This window comes from Watersipora subatra, chromosome 1, assembly GCF_963576615.1.
Source record: "Watersipora subatra chromosome 1, tzWatSuba1.1, whole genome shotgun sequence".
NCBI lineage: Eukaryota > Metazoa > Bryozoa > Gymnolaemata > Cheilostomatida > Watersiporidae > Watersipora > Watersipora subatra.
This window is the reverse complement of record NC_088708.1, coordinates 2744326-2763380: the sequence shown is the minus strand read 5'-3', so window position 1 is coordinate 2763380 and position 19055 is coordinate 2744326. Positions and strand designations below refer to the sequence as shown.

At 36.7% G+C, this 19055-nt stretch overlaps 3 protein-coding genes across 4 annotated transcripts in view; 2 read left to right on the top strand and 1 right to left on the bottom strand.

Annotated features, from left to right (window-relative positions):
• LOC137396026 (trafficking kinesin-binding protein 1-like) overlaps positions 1 to 1585 on the top strand; it is a 36893-nt gene extending 35308 nt beyond the window's left edge. For both annotated transcript variants that reach the window (XM_068082275.1, XM_068082274.1), the window contains 2 exons: positions 94 to 374; positions 562 to 1585. In XM_068082275.1, coding sequence (XP_067938376.1) covers positions 94 to 374; positions 562 to 1190 — 910 coding nt within the window. In that variant the 3' untranslated portion in view covers positions 1191 to 1585. The remainder of the gene's footprint in view (positions 1 to 93; positions 375 to 561) is intronic.
• Positions 1586 to 3077: 1492 nt separating this feature from the next.
• Positions 3078 to 10586, bottom strand: LOC137386054 (dolichyl-diphosphooligosaccharide--protein glycosyltransferase subunit 1-like). Its single transcript, XM_068072714.1, has 5 exons — positions 9392 to 10586; positions 9024 to 9166; positions 8452 to 8683; positions 6338 to 6484; positions 3078 to 4565 (listed from the first exon to the last, which is right to left on the bottom strand). Exons 1-5 carry the CDS (start codon positions 10502 to 10504, stop codon positions 4398 to 4400), a joined length of 1803 nt encoding a protein of 600 aa, XP_067928815.1. The 5' UTR covers positions 10505 to 10586; the 3' UTR covers positions 3078 to 4397.
• A 335-nt stretch (positions 10587 to 10921) lies between these two features.
• The window catches only part of LOC137386112 (nucleoprotein TPR-like), a 58184-nt gene continuing 50050 nt past the window's right edge, over positions 10922 to 19055 (top strand). The window contains exon 1 of the mRNA XM_068072812.1: positions 10922 to 11054. Coding sequence (XP_067928913.1) covers positions 10925 to 11054 — 130 coding nt within the window. The 5' untranslated portion in view covers positions 10922 to 10924. The remainder of the gene's footprint in view (positions 11055 to 19055) is intronic.

The following is a 19055-nucleotide window of genomic DNA, read 5'->3' as shown; positions in this document are numbered from 1 at the left end:
TCTTGTGCATTTTTTAAAAATATATCGCCACTAAACATGTATGCATGCATTCACTACCACTACTGAACACCATGCTTGTTGTGCTTCACACAGGGAGTGGAGCGGTGCTACTACACCGATGGTCCGTAGTCCTAGTCCAGAATCTGAGCTCTCTGGCTATGGATCGGCCTCTAGTTTTGGCTATCGCATGCCTGAAAAATTACAAATAGTGAAACCAATGGAAGGGTCAGCAACATTACATCACTGGCAGCGCCTCGCAACCCCTCACATGGCTGGCATTTTTGAGGAGAGAGATGGTGTACAGATCAAGCATGAGCAGCCTTTCAATGAGTTGGAGAACACCACATACAGTGTTCTGGATGTCGAAGAAGAAGGTACAATTGTCGAATACTTTATGATTTTCCATACAATAAATTTTTGTTGTGCTGTTTTACACATTCTGAAAATTGTCTAGAAGCCTGTCATAAGCTGACCCATTTGTGTGAATCAAACATACTTTTGTTGCCTCAACATAAAGATAGTTGGCTTTTTTGCTGTAGAATAAACACTCTTGTTTTGTAGTATTGCCAGTGCTGCCATTGGCTCGAAGCATGTTTACCAATACGGTTACAGATGCTCGCGTGATGCATCCATCTACGACAAGTTATTCTGTGCCCTCCACTACATGTGTCCCTGCTGCGACTGTAACATCTGCTAGTGGAAATCCAAGGTATGCCTCTGGCATCATTTCAAGGTTTGATGCACTGCCTGGCTCTGTCTTCGCTTCACCCCAACGAGTGTTGAATCATACCTTCTCTGCCTCCGTACACTCTCCTCATGTCAGTTCTTCGTATACACCTGAAGCTTCTTCTATTTGTACGCCTACAAGTACCTCTGTTGTGGCATCTGCATCCCTTGTGCAGCCTCGAAGTAGTTATATCAGTTTCTCAGAGACAATATCTACAGCTACTAGAACAAGCTCTTCAATGAATTCAATAGAAAAGGGATCGACCTGTATAGGCTCTTCCTCATCAACTTCGGCAACGAATAGTCAGTCATATGGTATACTTGCTAATATATACAAGTACATGAGGCCATCGTTGAGTGTATCTACTACCAACTCTGGTTTAAGTTCTATCGTATCTGATGTAGCTTTAGGAGAGACCCGTGCTCCTCAAGGACTATATGCCAGGTGGCAGAATACTTGGTAATAACTGACATTTTCGACTTGTTCTGTTACAATCGCATTTCTCTGTTCATCCTTACATGTGACCAGCACAGCATTCAAGCTACTAGCGTACTTGTGGCACGCATTTTCTTTTTTATTGTAAGATATATTTATTTCGATACCTATATTTTAAGCACTCTTTGCTCTTTTGTTGCCTGCCCTCTTTGTTCATTATTTTCTACATATTTCATTCTATTACTTAATAGATGTAGTTATATTCACAAACATATTTAATTATAGGAATGTTAAATATATTTTTATAGCTAGGTGCATCAGATTTTGTGCAAGCACACAAAATTTATTATTGGAGCTGTAGTTGCTACAACTCGCTTATTTCTATTGCAAATGCCTTCTGGTGTTGTGATAATATATTGTTCCACTGGCCATTCTGTTTCTATGTTCTGTATTGAGCAGCTGCAGGGCAGCACACTTCTGCTCATGCATGTCATCATGGCTTGTTAAGTAATATTTTGTGTTCACTGACCTTTTGTGACATGGCATGCATATAACCACTATAAAACACAACCGTTGTATGGCATAACAAATTACTACCAAATGATCAATTACATCACCTCTCACAAGTTTTTATTTGTACTCTTCGATACATCAACTAGTAATTAAGTTGGTTTTTGGGCTGCTAAGTATTACCTTGCCAAAAAAATCCTTGCAATCTTGGTGTATACAGATGTCGCAATGGTTAGGAAATTTAAATGCAGCCAAACAGCTACTTATTGCCTAGACAGAAGTTCTCCAACATCCATCGTAGAATTCCAGTGTATATACATGTATAGAACTACACATTTGATAATTTTCAACATAACAAACTAAGCTCTTTGAAGCGGAGCAGTTTTGCGACGGAAAGTGAAGAAGCAAATAATACTTATAAATAAAAAATAGCAAAATTAAAAAAAAGTAGTAAAAAGAGTCCAGGCAAAATGAGTTTAAGCTTCATCCCGGTCTCACCTACAGTATATATCTCAGCATGTTTCCAAGGTGGAGTAGAAACCTGTTCATGGATTGTTACATTGAGCTTCGTACATATGAGGTAGTTTCATGAGAGGCATCTATTTTAATGCCATGCATAGAAATATGTGCTTCAACACGCGACAATTTAAACATGCTAAGCGAATCTCGGAATGGGAGGACTTCACATGTAGAGGTTTGACTGTATGGTGCTATTGCAAGGAACGTACTTGTAGGCATAGTGGGTTTTATTTGCTGCGTGCAAGAAACTATGTTGTAAATGTGACTTGATGCCAATCTTCTAAAAGGGATAGAGCAAATTACTTGATTAGGTTGGTTTTTGCTGTAATCGCACCTATATATAACTCAACTAATATTCGTTCAAGGTCGAATCAGAACTCAACAAGTACATTCAGTCTATCGATGGGGCTGGCTTCCATCTTACGTGAAAGAGGAATATCTGCTGCTGGAGTGTCGCAACACAAAGATAAGAAAATTACTTCACCAGTTAGATACGGATACATGGTTACAGACAATGTTGAAGTTTTTAACCCGACTACACTCTCTACAACCTCCACACCGCTTTTTTAGATCATCCATTATTTGGTGTGCAAGTAACTATGTATAGCATATGATTAACTTAAACTTAAGTAATATTTATACACTGTTAAAATTTTACTGTGTTATATGTTGTTAACGGATGTGCTTGGTAACTAAATATTTTGCATATATTCACAGTACTATGGTAGCTTTGCACCTAGCTTATCACTGGAGCTGTTGATTATCCTTTAGCATCAACTTTAATTTAATGATCCTATGTTTGCGATCACAGTGAGATAAATACAATCTATGTGACTGATTAGGGTGTATCTGCTAAAAATGACAACAGGTTTATTATATATGCAAAAACTTGCATCAATATTGCATCAACACATCAATATTTTTTCCTTCAGTGCAGTCCCAACTGATGAACCATGCTAAGATACAATGCTAATATATAAACATGCTGTAAAACATTAAATTGTAAAACAAGCAGTTCTATGTATATTTCATTCGACCTATAAATTTGCAGTAGTTTCTAACAGAGCAGCTATTGTTTTCACAAGATGGCCATCTGATGAACTACGCCTGCCACTGCTTACAGATGTTTTTTGTAAACCATAACCGAAATTATTTACAGAAACACATGCACAACAATGAAAGTTACAGCTTAGTGTACTGGTGAATGCGAAGCAGCACAAGAGTATACATTGCACACTAATGTCAACCTACGCATGCCTATATGTACAAGATGCCAACCTATTAAGGTCTGTTACACAAATTGAGGCAAAAGCAGTCAACATCATGGCTGGAATTTTCCTCTGGCTATTTTGAATCAAAGTAGAGCAGCAAATGAGGCATTCCGCTCAGAGACAGCATAAGAGCGATTAGGCATTATTGACCATCTTATGCAAAACAGATTTACCTGTAATGTCATTATCATAACTAAATCACAGCAATTTGATTTAGATGTTTTTGTTCTTCGATGACTTCATATTTTAGTCAACTTGATAAAAAATTCGCAGTTTAAAATTTTTTGTGTAGATTAGGTAACAAATATGCAGTCTCAATCGTCCAAACGAAGCAGAAGTGCACAATTTGGCTACCTACACTTCAACATTTTTACCTATAAAATCTTTCAGAATAAAGCTTTGACAAATGAAATTCAAAGCGTAAATTTTAAATCAGAGTTCTATATCACTCATTTCATCAACAAAGTGGTTAACTTTTCATCACCTCTAACGTAAATAGAAACTGCTGAAAACAAACGTTATGGTATGGACGATGCATGACTAGACACGTAGTAATATTTACTAGCAGAACCATATGTAATTGTTATAAACGTATATAATGTAGTGGCATTATTAAATAATCCTTTTTTCATTTGAAGAATTTTCAACAACTGATACTAAATAAGCAAGTGATGAAATTTGATGATCGACCTTGACCTTTGGTGACATTTGCTATCCTCGAACAAAATTCACAAGATATTTTTGTTTTATTTATACAAGAAAAATCATCAAGCTTGCGATAGAACAGTTAAAGGACTGATAAACTAGGTTCATTTCTATCTACATTCACAGCAGCGATTCAGGCAATAAGACATTGACTAGTCAGCGCTTATGAGCTAGACTAGTTTACTGTCAACGCTCAGCGAACAGTTTTAAAGAACAATAGCCTGAACACATTACAGCTGACTTGCATAGTTTTCCATCTTGTTCAACAAGTCTGCTCTTTTGGTAGCTGCCAGTTCTTCTTGAGAAACGTATGCATCTTTGGTCATTTTACCTGCTAAGAGCTTTTCTGCAAGCGTAAAACTGGCCCTCACACTATCCTTGTACACACCATCCATCGCCTAAAAATGGTCAAATGAAATAGTCTTCAATCCTGACATCTAGCAGCTACCAACGTTTTTCGAATACATCTAGCATGATGGCTGCTACTTGGGTGACTAACTGGACAACATTACTTATCAACAACTATAAAAGCCTGGCTACACGAGGCACGTTTTTGGTATTTCTAATAGTTGATTAAGCAGTTATATAAACTAAGGTGTTTATATCTTACCAGCTCTGAAAGATACATTATGAAGTTTAACATATGGTGAAAATTATTAACAACTTCAACCTGGCCCCAAGAGACATTCTATCCACTATGAACCAGCTCTCTATGGCAATTCACCATTGTAAAATTAAAAATCCTTAATGTACTAAACATGACAACTTTTTGTGACAGCCATTTTGGATGCCTTTCAGCTCATTCTAACTCATAACACTTGTCTCCAGAATCTGCTCTATTTCCGTGAATTTCAGAATCGCCAACAATTTTCAGCTCAAATAAAGTATCAAATGTAGAGCCATACGGTATGGGACTGAGACATGGGCTGAAAGTGAAGAGACTGCATGCACTCTTCAACTGGCAACTGTGCAGCATTAAAAATCTCTCTGGGAAGGATCAGGTGAAGAAAACAAAAATCCTAAGATGAGTAGACCTTCATTTTATGGCAGACATTGTGATAGAAAAATTAGCACACGCACAGCATGGATTCTGAATGGTTGCTAAAATAGCTATTTTGCTCGTAAAACTGTGAGGACAATGGGAACCCAAACAATGATACAAGATGTAGACAAGTGTAACAAGGATGTCGAGAGATGCAAATACATAGGGATGGCAAAAAAATCGAAGCAATTTGGAGTCAGGTCAGCAATAAAACTGAAACCAGCAATTGATGAATGACCGATTGACCGCAAGAGGTAGGGAGGGGTTACAAAAAGGTGCGCGATAACAAAGTCGGGTGAGATCAGTTGACAATAGATCAGTGCGCATGTGTTGGTGCATTATTAAAAGGCATGGCCAGAGATACAGATCACTGAATGCATGGCATATAACAAATGCGTTGGATATATATTCTAAACTGTTTCTAGTAGATTCACCCACAAGTCATCCACGAAGTTGCAATCATTTCAGACGCCTCTCGTTGAAAGCATAACGTAGAAAGAAGTTTATGGATACATGCAGGACTAAGTAAATACTAATAGGGTACCCGATTCAATAGAAATTTGTTGATACCTTTTGTGTCATCCCCTAGGGTACATGGGGACACCATACACACACCCCCATAGGAATACACATGAGAAATTACATATGGAATACATATATAAAGATGAGTACAAGGTTTCCTTTTGAGCAAGATTTATCAGATGTTATAAACTCCAACAGGTTTTTTAATGTAGATTATCTTCCCTGAACAGAATTAGACTTAGACCTAAGTTTGTTGGCAAGGTGACTCAAGCGAATGCTTTCTGCTAAACATTTGAGAACTCATCCACACACTCCCTTAGGATCTTAGCTGTTGGCACACATAAACACCTCTAGAGCTGGTTGATGAAAACTTGTCAACACGATATCTTGGGTGTTTGCCACGGCTCACTTAGCTAGTCTATGAATGACCAATTGAATGCAGTGCAAGAGCTAATGAACGATTCACAAACACAGCGATAAATGATGACTCAAAAAGTTCTCCCCAGAAGCAGCAATTCTATCAGCTATACAATGTACAATTTCTACTAATAATTTTGTTGTTAGTAGAAACACTAACAACAAAATGCTGATGAATAGTTAGCTCACCTGAATCTCAACTAATTTCTCAACCGCTGCATCAGCGCCTTCAGACTTCAGTTGAGATTGAAACGATGAAAGTTGGGCTGTAAGCTCAGTATGGTCGGCATCGACTTTCTTACGTTGAGCTTGATAGGCAGATAAATCCTTACTCGCCTAAAACACAAAGGTGGAAGAGCATAAAACATGTGTTGTTAGCCGCTGTATATGGCAAAAATTGGGCCAATACTAGAAAAATTGTAATATATCTTATATCTACATATATACTTCTCAAAGTTTGTGTGTATGTCCAGCTATAGCTATTAAAAGCTGGGGATTAAAATTCCACATTCTGATGGATTTGAACTCCCGGAGATTGCAGCTGCAAGTTTTAAAATCAAGGCATTCTACCACTGAGCTATATAAGATGTATTGATCAATGACGTTATCATATAGTGTATAGCGTATGCACACGCTAAATGACGTATTATTTGAATCTCTATGAAATCCGTTAATTCTCTGAAACACGATGCTTTTTCGCGTTTTCTTGAACTTCTATTTTTGGTTTTTCATAAGGTTCAATTGCTATATCAAGACCAATATACTATGCCAAGACCAATTCTTTTCACGCGGTCAATTCTATTATCGCCCTAGGATGAGTCTCAACATTCACTCTCCATTCAGTCAGACAAAGACAGTTCGATATCTCATCTTTACATTTGTACCAGTATCGAGAGGTACCAGTTTTGTCGCATTCAAACTTTTGATGGATAGCTTCTGCTGCAACAGTAACATAATTTTTTATAGACAATTCTATGCACGAAGTGTTATTATTAATTCAACGTATTCAAGATTTTCATTTTGTTTTCCCAGTTCGTATTAATTGTATCGTTACCGAAACATCTTTTATTGTAATCGTAGCAAAACCGACTTAATTTCGCTATTACTTACTAATTAATTCACATTTAAACATTTTTATAATTGTTTTATATTTTTTAGCTTATTTGATCTGCACAAAACATTTTCCTCATGATATGAAGTTCGAAAGTTACAGTTGTTTGACAAAGTTTGAAAACCATTACAGTTGTTTTTATTTTTTCTCTTAATTTATTTCAATTACACAAAACACTTTTCTCATGGTATGTACATGTAGTTTGATAGTTAAAATGGTAAATGTTGTTATATGTTGAATACAAATCAATTTTCTGTTCAAAGACTTTTTTATTACCCAGGCAATGCCAGGTAGTAGAGGTAGTATTATATACACACCAAAATAATAATTGTAAGTGCCACGCTAAAGCTGCATCCAAGTTTTTGGTCAGATATTACATGATTACAGTGACATCAGCAGAGACAACTCATTTTACAAAAATGATTACTCACAATACTTTACTCATGTGTAATTTTCTTTATGTAACCACTTCTAACCATTCGATAAACTTGCCGACAAGGAACCCAGGTCAATGACAAACACAAAGTCTTTTTATTATGACTATGCATGTAGCCGACTATCTATCGATTAACATTTAGCCTAAATAGCCTAGCCTCAATAGCTTAGCCTACGCAGGCTAGGCTAAACAAAGTTTTTTAAAAACTGTTCAGCTTAGTCTAACTTCTATCATCGACACAAATTTGGTCATCCATGTAATCAGTGTTTTCAGATATACAATCGCTAAGAAATAGTTTCATGACGTGCTTTTGTCTCTCAATATGCAAAATATATAGCTATTGCAATAGCAAAAAATTCAACAATATTTAATATTCATTTTGTTTTTATCAAATTTATTGAAATGCTTTGAAAACAGTAGATGCAATTTCATTTTGTTTTTAGTTGTCTTACCAATAGGAAAACAGCTAAACTGCCTGCATTTTTTTGCTACATGAAGTATTGCATACTGGGCAATTAAAAGGTGTAGTCATCAGCAATTTAACATCTAATTACAAGGCAAACTAAGGTAGGCAATAAATCGAAACAAAATCAAGAAGCTAATAGTTATTACTGTATGGAGTTATGAAAGGTCCATATACCAATTTTTTTAAACGGACAAATCTTAAAATTGCTGACGAGAATTAACATCCGCGTATAAAAATAATGGTAAGTTTTTCGCATTTTGTTAGTTAGTACAGTGAATTGGAGTAGTCACCTTATACTTATTGACAGCATCATCATACGCCTGATAAAGAGCAGACCGCCGATCCAACACACTTTGCACACTTTCAATGTAGCTTGCAACCTTCAATTTGGATTCTGCCGCCTCATCACGAGATATTGAAAAGTCGAGTCGTACATAGATTATGACGAACAAGAAGATAAGATAGAAGAAGCCAACAACCATCAATGGCTCTCTCAGCAAGGTCAGTTTATTGAAAGAGTATCTGCAAAATATAAAAAATAACATATAATATTAATGTTGCACCAGGTAAATTAAGTTGTATCATTTACACTTGGTTGATTTTGTGTTAAATTTATTGAATTTTTACACAAAAAAAACCATAAATTCTTGCACCAGTAAATAAATGCACCATACCAACATACAACCTATGCAACAGCGCGACTTTTTTGAGCAACTGAACATTAATAAAGTCAACTTTTTTAAATATACATCCTACCTCAATTACATAATTCACTTGAGACAAGTAGTATTCAAGGTTTCCCCCAGCAACCACCAACAACATGTCCAGCTTTATTAACCAGTTGCAGTATTCAGATATATACCTCAATGCGAAATCCTGTATATGATGGTCAACTAGGTTTTTCTTGGAAAGAACAATGACTGGCCGTCCAATAGTATCAAGATAAGTATACTGGGCCTCATCAGTATCTCTTTGAAATTCAAAAGGTACTTTGATATCCTTGACCTTGAAACACATTACAGACAAGTAAGCCTATAATACTGTTCACGCATAAGAACGTCATTGGAAGTCAAGTTGCATATTAAAAATACAGCATATATGCCTACATAAAATCATATTTCGATATAAAATATTGCTTTAGATATCGGAAAATTCCACGAACAAAATAACAAAAACATTTTTGGTATGAGCATAACCCTCCAAATATTAGTTGGTGTCTCCACTACTTACATCAGATCCTTCAGGTAAAATTATCTTCACCGTCATATCATCCACTACTTGATTGTCAAAAATGTGATCAACAAAGGGCATCTTTAAGGAAAAATCGTTTCCACCATCAGTCCACAAGTATTGATAGCTGGGTACGTTGTAACCAATGACATAGTGTGTCTTCCAGCCCCCAAACAATGGAAATCGAGGTCGTAGCTCTAATTCTACAGCGTCATCCATTTCTTTCATATTACTTGTAGAAATATTTCCAATTTCATCTCGATAATACACATCAGCAGCTGATGCAGGAAGTACAGTTTTGAACGATTTGACAGAACCAAATGTGCTTTGTTGCCGCTGGTAGTCATACCGAGAAAACGAACCTTTTAGTTTGGCACCTGTATGGCGGATATTGTAGGTTTCTTCTACAGCAATGTTACCCCAATGACTGACTTCAATCACACGAACCATAGAGGTGACCGCCAAAAATGGTGTATTGTTTTCATAATGAATCGTCAGATCAGCGTATTCAAAGGCATCTTTGACAGTCTCAAATGGTCCATAAGTAATAGTTGAATCCGACTTGGTACTCGGTTTAGTTTTGGTATACGACTCCACTGTTGCAGACGATAAAGAAACAACAGAAGTTTGAGAAGACGTAGCGTAAGGCGAATAAAAATACAAATTTCCAGAATACTTGACAAGCTGTTTTTCTGCCTGCTTAACTTCAGCAGGGAATGGAACTAACACATGAGAAAAGTAAGCAGTGACAGTGATCTCGGCTGTCTTACCAGAAGCAACCGGTTTGGGGAGGGATATTTCATAAAAATGACCCACGGTTCCTTCCACTGAAACTGATTTTGTAGCCAGTTGTGTGCCATCATCTCCAGACTTGGTTGACGCAGAAATTGATGCTAGTGCACCATGAAATTCGTCTTCAATAGCAAAGATGTAAGACTTAACTGCTCCTTTACCGGTGTTTTCCATGGTGATTTCATTTGTAATCTTTACAACAGCTGAACTAAGATCAAGCTGCCGTTGCACATCTTTGTTGACAACGGCGCTGAAACTTTCACTATTCACTTTACAATGAGCCAAAACAAACACCGACAAGAACACAATAACACTCCTCATGGTAAAACCACAAGCGGAGACTTTTCACGAAGAAAATTTTTTAGGTAGTCAATGAAAAATGCCACCCGCTTTTTCTCGTGCATCCGCTTTGAAGAAGCCACGTAAGAATGATGCGATTGGCTGTTCTCGATTAATTTATTTTGCAAAATAACGACATATTAGCATTTATGTTTATTAATTAAAGTTTCATTTTTAATAATTAATTAAAGATTTTTTGCAATTTTTTGGCTTAATTTTGAGTCTACGATTAACACTACAGCTATTCCAATTAGTTTCTGTTGTGAATAAAAATCTTATGTGCGCCAAAATACATGTAGGTAGCTTACAGCCGCTGTATTTTTATTGAATCTCTACAATTCGATCTAAACGTGCAACAAAAACATGGAACCTTCCGAAGCGCCAGGAGAAAATGTTTTCAGCATGTTAACAAACGAAGAAGTATTGCAGATACCCGAAGAGATATCTTCAAAGCTGCGAGAGTTTCTTAATAAATCTAATACTGAAAAACTCAAACTTTCCTCTATGAATGAACGTCACAATGTTGATCTAGGTATGAAGAAATATTTCTTTTTTTGCATTCTGTTCAAATATCAAAAGATTTATTATTGAAAGATTTATTGTTGTTTAAATATAAATAGAATTGCTAGATTGTTTTACATTTCTTTTTCAATGTGTGCTATGATAAAACTTTCCATTAAAAAAATTCTCTGGTGTGAGGTAGCATGCTAAGGATTTTTTCAAAACTCGACAACATTTCAATTTATGATACTTTGGATAGCTTAGGTTTAGGGAGTGGCACAGCTTGTAGGCTGTTTGTATTTAACAACTACAAAAAGTGTGCCCTCATCGCACTCATGAGATTGATACAACAAATGGTGACCTTCTTTGCATTGTTCATCTTTTTATGCTCTGTTTTTTAAAACGCATAATTATGGGATAATAGTTTTTTTTTAAATAGCTCAAAGCTCAATTTTCCGATTTGTGTTTAAATCTATTAAACACAAATTCAATCCAATCTGATAATCTAATTCAATCTGATAATCTAATTCAATCTGATAAGTAGTAACCAACATGGTTTCCGCAGACGATATCGCACCACAACTGAACTTTTTGATGTTATGCATACAGGCTCTAACCGAAGAAAAGGCTTATCTTATTTTTTTCCATTTTGCTAAAGCCTTCAATAAGGTGCCTCATCTACTCATCAGTAAAATCAAGACTTATGGATTTGATGTTCATGAAGTGCAGTGGGTAGAGATGTGGTGGAGGGACTGAACTTCGTTTGTTGTTGCTAATGGCACGAGGTTTGAGTTGTTTGCTGTTCCCTCATGAGTCTTGCATTGATTGGTTCTAAGCCCTTTGCTGTTTTCAACTTTTGTAAACAACATGCCTCTGACTGTAAAACTTCTGCCATCTTCATGCAAATGACACCCTATTAGGCGTAGATATCGGCTAGTACAGGGCTGCTGGACTTCAGAATAACGAAACAGCACTGTATGCCTGATCTGTCCAATCAGACATGACTTTAAATGTCTACTAAATGTGTTCATATGGAGGTTGGGAAGAACTTTCTCAGTTTTACTTTAGAGCTAAATAAGACTCCTATCTCACAAGACAACGGTAGAAGATACTTGGGCGTCTTTATAGAAACTAATTTTAAATGGCTTGAACGCATCAAACATGGCCAGAAAAGTTTAAGGTTGACTTGCAACAAAATTCACATTACAGTCAATTGATATCGAGAGATTCACCATGTTTTACGCTGCTGTGTTGTAGGTGCAAAATATGTGGAAATGTCATTACAAGCTCTTAAAAGCTCAAAAACGAACAGGTAATCGCCGCCATTACAAGACAGTCGTAGGTTAGAATCTCTTTCCAAAACGGTTCAAATGGGACGTATTTGTACAAAATGGCTTCGGTTTACACTTTTAAGCAACCTCATTCATCGGAATATTTTCACAACTATACTTCACGCATTCAATAAAACCGTGTCTATTGTTCTTACGCGTCTATTTTATCGTCATTGTAATGCTGTCACTTTCAGCACTGATATCTTATAACCTACCGTAAAAATTCGTTTAATTTTTTAGCCTTAGCTCGAAGGAGTACATATAATTGTCTAATAAACGCGACGAGCCTGTTGGTGATAACCTGTGATAATCGAAAAATGCTGCAAAAATTGATCACGAAGTATGGGTCACATGATCAGATTACGACTAGACGATTAGACCAAGCCGAAACAAAACTGTAAAGTAGCGAGCATCTATATTTGATACGGGATCTTCGGTAAAACCCGAAGTGTTTGTCATAAACTAGTGCTACGAGAAGTTTTATGTTGAGCCTTTTATTGGCCTTTCAATTTACGTGAGAACATCACGTGACAAAACAATAACCTAATGTAATGACTACGTCAGAGAAATAAACTGATTCCAATCTACGGCGGTTTTTCGTTTTTGGGCTTTTACGAGCTTGTCCTCACATTTCCACATATTTTGCACCTACAACACAGCAGAGTAAGACATGGGGAATCTTTTGATACCAAATAACTGTAATGTGAATTTTGTTGCAAGTCAACAATTAACAAGACTCTGGCCTTGATAGGAAGTCTTTTTAACACTTTCGTAAGACCAAACTGATCACATATAAAGTAGTTGTGAGGCCATCTTTTGAATACGCCTGTCAGATGTGGTCGCCATATCGTTTAAGTCCTTAATAGGTAGATACTATTCATGAGTGTAGATACTATTAATAGGTAGATACTATTTATGACTGTCATTACTATAGCATACTTTATATGCTAGCTACTATTCAGAGACTTGCCATTAGATGGATTTTCAGACTAGGGCAGTCAGGAAATATCACCAACTGTATGAACAAACATGCTATAGAATATAGATCTTACATTTGAGGCTTGGTGACAGGAGTGAATTGAACACTTTATTAAAAAGATTGAATCTGGTCATTGTCATAAATGACTGTCTCTATTAACAAATCGTGTTCTACTTGAAGAGGTACTGTCGCTCCCCATTCTGGCTTGGCCCAATTCAAGTTCTTATTTTATAATAGAACTAGCTGTATGCACGGGTAATGATAAGTTTTTGTACAGAAAATTTACTTTTAATAAACATATTCAACATTTATCATTCTCATTCATTATCATTTATTTTAACTTTAAAATCAATGTGTGTTCATTTCTGTAAACTGCTATTTATGTTTACTGTGTTTATTTCTATGTGATTCGTAGCGGGAGCAGTGCCTATTACAGATCTATACTGATTGCAATAGTCTTGTTGCCTATATGAGTTTAAGCACTGTTCTTCACTAATGGACATGCTTTTTTGGCACCGGTAAGCCTTCATAGATTTGTTTTCTGGTATGGCTTTACACATAGAGCTAGCCGCAATGTTTAACATCAAGCCATGAAAGATTGGCATATGTTCAAAGTATGTGCCAAATTTCTTCCCATGTTGTAGCAAGTTGGACAGTGTAGTGTATTGGATAAGGGGATATTTGCAGAACTAAAGGTTGTGAGTTCAATTCCAGTTTCTAGCGCAGTGGTTCTTAATCTTTTTTGCCCCAATCCCCCTTTTCCAAACCTAAAGACAGAAATTCCCCCCTTCCAACTCCTTCAAATAATGCACTGCAACTAGATAGTGAACTTTATTTACATATATAACTTATATACATATATATATACATGTATATATGCATTTATTTCAGTCATATTTACATGGACTATTAAAAATGAATGTATATTGAAACTCAATATATCTATCATCGTAAGACAGTCAGCAGACTAGTGCGATTTCTGTGTTTGTTTGGAGCTGACCCGAATTTTGATGTTAGGAGTTGTTACAAAAAGGGCACACCGTAGGTCAGCTTCTACTTCCAGATGGTTTCTAGATTTGCTCTTTATGGTTAGCATTGCTAAAAATGCTGACTCGCAAAGATATGTGGAAGCGAATGGTATGAGCATCTTGAAAGCGGCCAGGCTTATGTTGGGATACAATCTTTGGGCCTGAACTCAAAAGTGCTTTATTGATAGCTCCTTGAAGTCATCTTTTAATGCAGAGTTGTTTGTCAGCTGCAAAAACTCCTCCTGAAGCTGTTCCGGAATCTCATGGACATTGCGCCTGAAAGGGTCTCGGGTCAGGCTCATCAATTGCTCTGTCCTAGGATCTAACTTTGGAAAATACCTCTCAAACTCTGCTATCAAGCTGTTCAAGTGATGCTTTATGTCGTTTAGCAAAGAAGCGGAAGGAGCTTTCTTGTCAACGAATGAATGCAGGGCAGAACTGGAAATGAAACTCTTACATTCCCAGTAGCCAGTCTTTTCACCCAGAGTTTGAGCTTGTCCTTTGAATGCCTTGATACTATCAGTTACATTCAACACATTTCTGTTTCTACCTTGCATCTTTGTGTTCACTTCATTGATTGAACAAAATATGTCAACCAGGTAAGCAAAACACTGATGGAAGCCTTCCACCTGCATTGAAGCCAGTAGTTTGGGTTTGTTACCCTACGGGATGAATTTATTCGCGGAGTTACATTTCGCGAAAATTGCCATTTCATGCATATTCGCGGATTAATTTATTCGCGGCTGAAACCTGTCACTCTCTATGAAGAGTTAACTCTATTACGTCTAGCAATAGAGTTAACCCCACGCATGCGCACATTGTGTGTTTGGGTATGAGTTTTTAAGAACTCATTGACCTCTGCTCGTAGATTAAAAAAACGCAGAAGCATGTTACCCTTTGATAACCATCGAACTTCGGTGCGGAACAATAGTGATGAGTGCACAGCATCCATATATTCGCATAACTTGTGGAAGAGACGTGTTTTCAAAGCAGAGCCTTTGATAAAGTTTACTACTTTAATCACTGAAGAAAGGTGTTCCTGCAATCCTTTGGGAAGAGTTTTTGCTGCTAGCGCTTGTCTGTGAATGAAGCAATGGGTACTCACCACTAAAGGATTCTTTTCTTTTACCAACTGTGCAAATCCAGCACGACAACCAAGCATGGCTGGAGCACCATCAGTACAAACTCCAATTAGTTTGCCCCAGTCCAGATGTTCTTTGCTGAAGAAGCCGGAAACCAGGTTCATAACATCAGCAGCTGTGGTGCTCTCTGTTAGAGGACTGCAAAACAGAAATTTTTCCTCAATTGTCTTTCTGTGTACATAGCGTGCAAACACCATCAGCTGTGAAATGCTAGCAACATCAGTGGACTCATCAAGTTGAATGGCGAACATGGGAGATGACTTGATCTTTTCAATTACTTGTCTCTTTATGTCCGCAGACATATCATCGATCCTCTATTTCACTGTGCTGTTTGAGAGGGATAAATCAGCTATCTTTTGAGCGGCTGTGTCTCCGAGAGTAATCTTAGTACACTCCAGCAGACAAGGTTCAACTAATGTTTGACCAATGGTGTGTGGCTTCTTATCTCTGGCGATACAGTAAAACAGAGCATAGGATGCCTCGGTAATGGCCTGTGCCTGGATATGAAAGCTGCCAGTGGAATCCAGTTTTGCCCGCTTGAGTTCTCTCTCTTTAGCTTCAAAGAATGTCTTTGATTTATCCATGTGTTCTGCATGTTTATTTCTTAAAAGTTGCTTAAGTTGATGTGGTTTCATAGAGTCGTTAGCGAGCACTTTCATGCACAAAACACATTGTGGTACTTCGATGCCACTTTTAATTATACAAGTGAATCCATAGTTTAGGTAAGAATCATCATATGTTCATCTTTTTGTCTTTGACATTTCTAACACCTACAATATGGGATATGCAATGAAAATATTTGAATACGTTCAATATCTACATGAGCAAAACATCATACATATGTTAGGCTACAGAGCAAATTGTCAAAATGTTATACGTTTATGCAAACCAAATCGGTAACTGAACGGGACCTAGTTTGTTACAACAGTGCATTCAGTCTACTCATTATGATTCATTTGTTTGTTACAACAGTGCATTCAGTCTACTCATTACGACTCATTTTTTTGTTACGAGTCGTAATGAGTAGACTGAATGCACTGTTGTAACAAAAAAATGAATCGTAATGAGTAGACTGAATGCACTGTTGTAACACACAAATGAATCGTAATGAGTACACTGAGTGCGCTGTTGTAACAAACAAATGAATCATAATGATTAGACCTAATGCACTGTTGTAACAAACAAATGAATCGTAATGAGTAGACTGAATGCACTGTTGTAACAAACAAATGAATCGTAATGAGTAGACTGAATGCACTGTTGTAACAAACAATTGAGTCGTAATGAGTAGACTGAATGCACTGTTGTAACAAACAAATGAATCGTAATGAGTAGACTGAATGTACTGTTGTAACACACAAATGAATCGTAATGAGTAAACTGAATGCACTGTTGTAACAAACAAATGAATCGTAATGAGTAGACTGAATGCACTGTTGTAACAAACAAATGAATCGTAATGAGTAGACTGAATGCACTGTTGTAACAAACAAATGAATCGTAATGAGTAGACCGAATGCACTGTTGTAACACACAAATGAATCGTAATGAGTAGACCGAGTGCACTGTTGTAACAAAAAAATGAATCGTAATGAGTACACTGAGTGCGCTGTTGTAACAAACAAATGAATCGTAATGATTAGACCTAATGCACTGTTGTAACAAACAAATGAATCGTAATGAGTAGACTGAATGCACTGTTGTAACAAACAAATGAATCGTAATGAGTAGACTGAATGCTCTGTTGTAACAAACAATTGAGTCGTAATGAGTAGACTGAATGCACTGTTGTAACACACAAATGAATCGTAATGAGTAGACTGAATGCACTGTTGTAACAAACCAATGAATCATAATGAGTACACTGAGTGCGCTGTTGTAACAAACAAATGAATCATAATGATTAGACTGAATGCACTGTTGTAACAAACAAATGAATCGTAATGAGTAGACTGAATACACTGTTGTAACACACAAATGAATCGTAATGAGTAGACTGAATGCACTGTTGTAACAAACAAATGACCCATGACCAACATGGAAACCGCTGTACTCCATTGCAAACACTGCTCATTATGGAAAATAGTTAACCTAAATACATGAAAACTTGTATTTATATACTACCCTAGGACACTTATATTTCGCTAGTATTTAGTTTCGTGAGTAGCACACAGAGTAAAATTTCGCTGCAACTTAATTTCGCAGCTCTGATGAGTGCGAAAATATAGTGATGTGAAAATAAATACAGGGGAACAAACAAATTAAATTCCTCAGGTCCGGTCCTCTAGTAAAAAAAGTTTTTATATTTGCGACTAGTTTGTATTTGTAACCTGCAGGTATAAATGTATGGCAGAAATCGATAATTCAACGTGATCGCTTGCTGCCATTTGTTTCTTGGACTATCAATGACGTCTCGGTCCTTTCCGTTGGGACCGATATGGTACCAATATTAGATCTCAAGTATTTATAGCAAGCGATGGCCATGGCACGTTTTGAGTTCACAATATTTCCAATTAAACAAAAATCAAATACAGTACATGTCTCATAAAAAAGAAAATAGATAACAACCAACATCACAACCAGAATTGTATAACATGGTTGGACCTGGTGAGGGTTGTTATCGTTTTTGGTTGGCAGTAAAATTCATCACTACAATAAGTATTATTTAATTGTATGACTTCACCTACCAGACTTTCATCCTCATCAGTTACAAATTCGGTGACTAAACTGATATCATCATCTTCTTCGTTTGTCTTGGCTTTTCCAAAAAAACTTGTTATCTTAATTTGCTTTGCCATGCTGCTCATTCGGTGTATTAACGAATTTACTAGAAATTTCCCAATGAGCTCAATCACACACAAAATTATCTGCATTTCTAATATCACGATTTTGTTGTGGATATCAATGAACTACAGGGCCGTATTCCCTTGGACAGCTGGCCGGCTAAGACGCCCCAACTTTTTAGGAATTTCATAGTCCAACGGCTATAGAAAGGTTTTTATCGCTGTAGAATTTCACTTTATTCGAAGCCATAGATACAAACATCAACTTTTAGTAGTTCTTAGGCGTCATTATTATCTTCATCAGCGGCAAAATATTCTTGTTAACGACTTTTATAAAGGTTTGCAAAATATCAAGTTTTAGCAAACATCTGCTTGCCCATATCCTACTTAATGAACTTGAAATAAAATCGGCAAAAATGATCTTTGTTAAAACGCTTAAAAAAAAAGATGTCTTCTTTCTGAGCTTTTTAACTGCATACAAGTTTTGCCTGTTTTAATTTTAAAACGTTTTGTCAGTCACATCAGCTAAAACAAAGCAAATCTCAAAAAATAGAAAAATGTTGATACTTGCCAATAAAATTTTTTAAAACTTCACGTGAGAGGCCCGGCTGAAGCCCTACATAAGAGAAACCTGTTGGGAGCTTACAGCACCCCCCCCCCTCCTTCTCCACACCCCAGATGTTCATAACTAGTCGTCTAACATTATCCCCCCAACTTGCAACCAGTGAATACAGGCCTGTGTAGAACATAGCTATTTAATTTCGAATTT